Below are 7,735 nucleotides of genomic sequence, written 5' to 3'. Positions count from 1 at the left end.
CATAGGCTCTAGGTGTGCAGGCTTCAGTAGTTACAGCACGCAGTCTCAGTAGTTGTGGCTCGTGGGCTCTAGAGTGCAGGCTCAGTACTTGTGGCACATGGGCTTAGCTCTTATGTTGTGGCTACAGTCTGGTTATCATGTAGTTAACTTCGTGCTTCTGGTGGGGTTTCAGTATCTACAAAACAGCTTAAAGGATATGGCTCAGAATATGATCTATAGCCTTGAGAAGGAACTGAAGATCCTTGACTTTGTTTAATAGCTGAACTATTATTTCATCTTGTTTGACTGTTTTCCTTCATTTCTGCATTTTTCTTATTTCTCTGATTAAATTTATTCTTCAGCTAAAGTTTTTCTACAGACAAACAGCAGGCAGAGGATATGGGGGTAGGGGGATCTGTCCTGGAAAATCACCATAAGCTCCTGCTCCGTTACAACTCCTCCTCCGACTTCAGACGCCAATCTCAAGTTCAGGTTGTTACCTGTACTTCTGACCACCAGGCTATAAATCAGAGTTTCCCATGAACCCCTCTCCCTGGGTCTGATTAACTTGCTACAGTGGCTCACAGAACTCAGGAAACTCACTAGATTACAGATTTATTACAAAAGATATTAAAGGATATGAGTCAACAGCCAGATGGTTACATAGGGCGAGTTATGTGAGAAGGGGCTCTGAGCTTCCCTGCCCTCTTCAAGTACATCGCTTTCCTCTCCGCCATGCGTTCACTAACCCAGAAGCTCTGAACCCCATCCTTCTGGGTTTTTATGGAGGCTTCAGTACATCAGCACAGTTGATCAAAGTCACAACACCACATATGTTTTGATGATTTTTACTTGAATCGGTCATTTATTTGTATGACCATAAAAATGGTATTAATAAGTTTATTTTCATTGTCCTCAAGATCTGTTGAACTCTGAATCTAGATTCAATCACTAGGGCTGTGTGGTACTTTGTATCATCTGCCTCTGAGTCCTGAAGTCCTGTTTACCGTCTCCAGAAGATGAAGAAGAAGGTGAAGGTATGTTTGGAAGGTTATGTTGCCAGGAAGAGAACTGATCTGGAGTCCAGGCTGATGACATCAAATACACTGAATTTGTCTCTCTGTTCACCTTGTTCTGGCTCCAGGGAAATAAAACAGTCACTAGGGAGTGCCATTCTGTAAACCTAAAGAGGAAAGGGAAAGAAAAATCGAAGAAGCCAATTTATACATACAAAAAGGGAGGTCAGCTCTTTCCCACCTTTCCAGTCAAATATGGAACCTCCTACCTCTTGGGAAAGCCATGCATTAGCCGGCCCCTGGCAGAACACGCCTGAGGATTCATTCCTCCATTCACTCGGTCATACCTGCCACAAAAGTTTATGGATTGTCTACTATGGGCCAGGCACTAGGAAAACATCAGTGAACCAAGTTCACATACTAATGGGTTGTCTGGGTTCCAGTTCAGAGCTTGAAAAGTGGGCAGTGGAATTCCTTGGGAGGACCACAGACTTGGGAAAAGCCTTCAGGGGCTGGGACCAATCAAGCCCCTGACTCTCTGGAGGCACATGTGTGGAAACGTCGTCCACCTCCTGAGAGGAAGCTGGAGTTGACTACACCATGTGGAACAACTAAGCACTCAGGACACTCCACTTGTGAGCCAAATCGGGAACAACAGGCTGGTACCTTGAATGCGCCCATCTCAGAGATCTTGTCCCTGGTTTTGTCTTTGGGCTGAAGCTTCTTCGGGTTCTCTTTTTTTCTGGATACGGAGTCTAGATCTTCGGTTTTGAAACCAAATCTAAGTGGGTAAAACAAAGAGATTTAATGAAAACAATTGATGTCATGCAAGCCTCACCATTGCTCTTCTCATAAGGCAAAGGGAAGGAAGAGGTGTCTTCTTTTAGGCCTAATTCCCAAATAATTGACATTCCATATGATGCCTGGGAAAGTCTATCATAAAGCTCAAGATTCTGAATCTTTTACCAAGTCCCCTTATGATCTGGTGAGGGGTTTCATATCCTGAAAGTCCCCACAATCCCCTCATTACAAGTATTAGTCTTTCCCTAAGGTGCCATGCCTATATTGCAGCTCTCTCCTCTGCCTAGAATTCTCTTTCCACTTCTTTTCTTCCTCTCTAAAACACCTATTTTGTGCCCCCCACCACACACACACCCCTCATGTTTCACAGCTACTACTTTTGGTTTTCAGAGGTTCCAAGTAGAATAAACACAGGTCTATTGTAGGAGCCCCCAAACCAGACTTTAGAAGTCACCTAATAGCACTGAACTTTGACCTCCTTCCTGAAGGCATATATTGATACCACTCTACAGATGAATGATTGATTGTTTTGGAAGAGCTGCACCTATGTAGCCCTGGATATAGTTCCTATATCCAAACCAGAAATCCCATTTTATCTGTCCTGCTTATGATATCTATGGGAATTAATCCCTGTTGGAGAAGTCATTCCAAGATGTCTCATTACATATGTTCCTACCAATATCAAATTCCTTATCACTTACCTGGACTCTTGACTCTGGAACCCCAATATCTTCAGCAAGTTGCTGTCTGGAATCAATCCCAGGATAAGGGTTTTCCATGAATGCATTCATGAGAGTTTGTAATTGGGAAGAAGTGTAGCTGGTACGACATCGTCTGTCTCTCACACCTGACGGAGGTGAAAGATTGAAGGCAGAGGAACATTTGAGATCAGTTTACATATTCAACAAGGAACCCAAACATGTCCCACCATCTAACTTGGAACATGTTGCCTCTCCTTGGGAGGGCCTTGTCTCAGCCTATTCAAGATGGAAGGTTCTAGAGGAGAGGCAATATTTGGCTGAGTTGCTGGACTCCAGTGCAAATCAGGTAAGCCTCAGGAGGTCCCTGGACCTTGTGGGGAAGAATTTCCAGGGGCCATGTTGAGCCCTTTGCTACCAAAGACCCTGAACAGGAGGCCCTGAAGGAGAAAACGTTCTTTTCCCACTCGGAGCAGTAGTTGGCTTCACTATAAAAATGCACTTGGGTACCCAAGAGGCTCTGCTGGGTAGCAGGACTGGAGCAGGCTATTTACCTTGAATGTTCTCTTCAGGGTAAGCTCGGTCTTGTCTTAAGTCTAAGTTCTTCTCAGGTCTTTTCAGGAACCTGTGCCTAGCTCTTCGATTCTGAAACCATATCTACAAGAGGAAAAGAAAATGAGAGAATTAAGCATGTTTATATCATCTCAGTCCCATTGCTGCCTTTCTCCAAAGGGAGTGATTCTGGGAATTCCCTGGCAGTCCAGTGGTTAGAACTCTGTGCTTCCACTGCAGGGGGCATGGGTTCAATCCCTGGTTGGGGAACTAAGATCCCATATGCCTCGACGTGGCCAAAACAAAAGGGGGAGTGTGAGTGATTCTTACGAGCCCTAAGCTCAGGATTATTATTACTGATCCCTGTCACATTTGACTAAGTCTTAGATCAAGGCTGGGCATTTAACATCTTCATGACCTGGTCCCAACATGACTTACTATAATAATCTTTTTAAGTTAATAAATAAATGCTGCAATTATTATGTATTTAAGAACCCTCTCTAGCCTAAATCTGCAATGGCACACCAGTCCACTACTCTCTGGTCTATTGTATTTCATTGAAAGGGGAAGGTTAACCCTCACATCACCCACAATTCCTCTGGAATCTTACCATGTCATCAGACACTTGCCTATCTGCGACCACATCGCTTACAATGACTTACTTGGATTTACACCCTGGAATAAGTGTGCCACAACACCACATACTTCCTCTTTTCTGGAGGTGTACCTACATATTTCTTGCCCACTCCTGGGAGCTCCTTCACCCTCAGTATCCACATTCATGAAGTGAGATTAAGAGCAACATCCTTGGGAGTTCATTCTGAGTGTCAAGTAGGACATGCCACTCAAAGCCCCTTTCATGGGACTTCCCTGGTGGCACAGTGGTTAGAACTCCGTGTTCCCAATGCAAGGGGCCCAGGTTCAATCCCTAGTCAGGGAGCTAGATCCTGCACGCATGCCGCAACTAAGGAGCCCGTGAGCCACAATTAAGGAGCCCGCCTGCTGCAACTAAGGAGCCCATGTGCCACAACCAAGACCCGGTGCAACCAAATTAACAAATAATAAAAAAAAATTTTTTTAAAGCCCTTGTCACACTGGCACGTGATATGTGCTTACTGAATGGTTCCCCCCCACTTTCTATTTCTCGTCTTGGAGATACAGAACTTGTAACTTACCTGGATCCTAGACTCTTCAGTGTTGACTTCCAAAGCAAGTCTTTGTTTGAAGGCATAACCTGGGTAAGGTTTTTTGTTGAATGCATTGATGAGGATTTTCAATTGCTCTTCTGTGAATTTGGTGCGGCTGCGTCTACACTTTGTTGCCACGGCCTCTGTGGAAAGATTAGGAGAGAAGCATTAAATAGGTCATTTTATGTATTCAAACTTCAGGTTCGAGCTTGTCTCTCATTTCCTCTTTTCATTTTGAATCCACGAGAACCCAGGAGGAAACAACACTCAATTATAAAGCCCTCAAGCACACAAGGGTGATTCTTGAACTTCTTCAGCTGATCTGAATGCCATGACTAGGGAGTCAAGGTCTTCTGTTTTCAAACAACATGAAAAACTGATGTGTTATGTTCATATGGATCAAGAACAATATGAGTCAAGAAAATGCAGGTGAGGGGCTTCCCTGGTGGCTCAGTGGTTAAGAATCCGCCTGCCAGTGCAGGGGACACAGGTTTGAGCCCTGGTCTGGGAAGATCCCACATGCCACGGAGCAACTAGACCCGTGTGCCACAACTACTGAGCCTGCACTCTAGAGCCCATGAGCCACAACTACTGAAGCCCGTGTGCCAAACTACTGAGCCCATGTGCCACAACTACTGAAGCCTGCATGCCTAGAGCCCATGCTCCACAACAAAAAAAGCCACTGCAATGAGAAACCTGCACACTGCAACAAAGAGTAGCCCCCACTCACCGCGACTAGAGAAAGCCCGCACACAGCAATGAAGACCCAACGCAGCCAAAAATAAGAAATGAATTAATTAATTTAAATAAATAATTAAATGAATGAATATCATTTAAAAAATAAAACATAGTATGGGGAGTTCCCATATATTGCACACCCAGTTTCCCCTATTATTAACATCTTATATCAGTACTGTACATTTGTCACAACTAATGAATCAATATTGATACATTATTAGTGACTAAAGTCCACACTTAGAATTGGGATAGCTATAGCCTCCAAAATCAATGTGAAAGTGTAGTGTTGGATACAGAAAATGACTTACTATATGAAGAAAAGTTAAGTTGAGTCACACAATATACAGTATATAAAAATAAATGCCAAAAAATCAAATACATATGAAAGCTAAAAATAAAAAGATAATGTACAAGAAAACCTATGTTACCTTGAGATAGAAAAAGTTATATACTAAATAAGATACTAAAATGCATAATGGGAAAAATTGCTAGAACTAAAGATATCGTAATTGAAACCTTCAGTTCAAAAAGGTAGAAAACCAGATAAAAGTCAGCAGCTTGGAATGATGGGGTTAAGGTGGGGAGATCAGAACCCTTCTTGAGAGCTGGGTGGAATGTAATTTATTTAAGATAATCTGTAGGACAATCAGGGTATGCTTGTTTAAATTATGTATAGTAAGTAATTGTAACCCTGCAATCCATTTCTTGCCTACATCTGCATGACATTTTTCAGAATGCTGTTTGTAGTAACAGCTGAAGCAACTGAATGCCCATTGCTAGGAGAATGGATAAGTAAAATATGGTATATTCCCGTGATAGAATTTTATGCATAAGACCAAAGTAATGAGGAAAAAATGACAGAGAAATAAGATAGATAGGAAGAGCAAGAAGGCTATAAGTCTGGAGAAGAGGAAACAAAGCAGAAACAGATGAGGTCCTAGACCTCCCAGGCAGGGCAGATTATATAGGACCTCTTCCAACCATGTGCCTTTGACTCTTAGTGTGGTGGGAAGTCACCAAGGGGTTTGGAGTAGATAAAAGACTTGATCTGACAGTTTGATAAGATCACATGGGCTACAGGGTTGAGAACAGATAAAATCAGGGCCAGGATGGAAGCAGAGAGATCAATTCTTGCAATAATCCAGTGAGAGGGCTTCCTTCGTGGCGCAGTGGTTAAGAATCTGCCTGCCAATGCAGGGGACACAGGTTTGAGCCCTGGTCTTGGGAAGATCCCACGTGCCGTGGAACAACTAAGCCCCTGCACCACAACTACCGAGCCTGAGCTCTAGAGCCCACAAGCCACAACTACTGAGCCCATGTGCCACAACTACTGAAGCCCATGCGCCTAGAGCCTGTGCTCCGCAACAAGAGAAGCCATCACAATGAGAAGCCTGTGCACGCACCGAAGAGTAGCCCCGACTCGTCGCAACTAGAGAAAGCCCGCGTGCAGCAACAAAGACCCAACGCAACCGAAAATAAAAAATAAAAATAAAAAAGGTAAATAAAATAAATAGATTTATTAAAAAAATAATCCAGGGCTTCCCTGGTGGCGCAGTGGTTGAGAGTCCGCCTGCCAATGCAGGGGACACGGGTTCGTGCCCCAGTTCGAGAGGATCCCACATGCCGCGGAGCGGCTGGGCCCGTGAGCCATGGCTGCTGAGCCTGCGCGTCTGGAGTCTGTGCTCCGCAAGGGGAGAGGCCACAACAGTGAGAGGCCCGCGTACCACAAAAAAATAAATAAATAAATAAATAAATAAGATAATAATCCAGTGACGATGGTGGAAACAGTCAGAAGATTCCTAAAATATTTCGTTAAAGCCAACAGAATTATCAGCCTGATTAGATATAGGTTATGAGAGAAAGACAAGATCATGGATGTTTCCTATGTTTTTGGCATGAACAATTGACATTTCTTGTGCAAGGAAAACAGTAGGAGGAAGAGCTTGGGTCTGAACATTGGGAGTTCAGTTTGGAACATGTTGAGTTTGAGATGCCTGTTACAGACGAGTAAGCAGTTATGTAGACAAAGCTGGAAGTTCAGGAGAAAAGTTCAGTCTGGAGAGAGAAATAAGGAAGCTACTTTGATTCCAAAGACATTCTGGTCTCAGGACTTTTTGATGCCTCCCTTAGTTTCTTTTAGTGTGTTTCTCTCCTTTTTCTTCTTCCCATCTATTTTTTCCTCCCATCTCCCTCCCCTAAACAATAATTTGAATTGTTTAGTTCTTACATGCCTGCATCTTTCTGAAATTCCCAATGCTCAGATGCACAGAAAACAGCATATTTTCATATTACATGAGAAAAACTGATTTTCCCTTACCCTAGCACAGTTATTTTAAAGTTTGAAAAATGGGATTCCCACAACTTCTAACAAGCCCATTATGTTTTCAGCCCAACCCGCCCCCCCAAACCAAGGAAACCACAACTGCAGTCTGATGTGTGAGGAACTTACTGTATGGAGAATTGTCTTCGGCCATCTTGGAAGGGAGCTCCGAAGCCTGGTTCCACCAAAAGAGAGATAAACAGCCCTAGCAAGGCTGGCTTTATATGATCAGCTGGGATGGCCCCTCCCACTTACTTAAGCATACACCCACTTAATCTAGGAAGGACTAGATAGGATTTTCTTTTCTTCCCTTGATAGAGATTTAATCATTTATACCAACCTCTACACCTGAACAAGCACACTTTTGAGTACTATTGCATTTACACGTCTTTTTTTCCAATGTTTATTATATAAATACATATTCTTTTTGAAATTGCTTTTTCA

General features: G+C 43.2%; 1 protein-coding gene across 1 annotated transcript; it reads right to left on the bottom strand.

Annotated features, from left to right (window-relative positions):
- Positions 1–1,058: 1,058 nt before the first annotated feature.
- On the bottom strand, positions 1,059–7,445 carry DUXA (double homeobox A). Its single transcript, XM_060085043.1, has 6 exons — positions 7,421–7,445; positions 4,222–4,376; positions 3,049–3,151; positions 2,498–2,643; positions 1,662–1,776; positions 1,059–1,162 (listed from the first exon to the last, which is right to left on the bottom strand). The coding sequence occupies exons 1-5, from the start codon at positions 7,443–7,445 to the stop codon at positions 1,678–1,680; spliced, it is 528 nt and encodes a 175-aa protein (XP_059941026.1). The 3' UTR covers positions 1,059–1,162; positions 1,662–1,677.
- Positions 7,446–7,735: the final 290 nt, after the last annotated feature.

Source organism: Mesoplodon densirostris, chromosome 19, assembly GCF_025265405.1.
Source record: "Mesoplodon densirostris isolate mMesDen1 chromosome 19, mMesDen1 primary haplotype, whole genome shotgun sequence".
NCBI lineage: Eukaryota > Metazoa > Chordata > Mammalia > Artiodactyla > Ziphiidae > Mesoplodon > Mesoplodon densirostris.
Note: the sequence above shows the minus strand (reverse complement) of the source record. Positions and strands in the feature narration are given on the sequence as shown.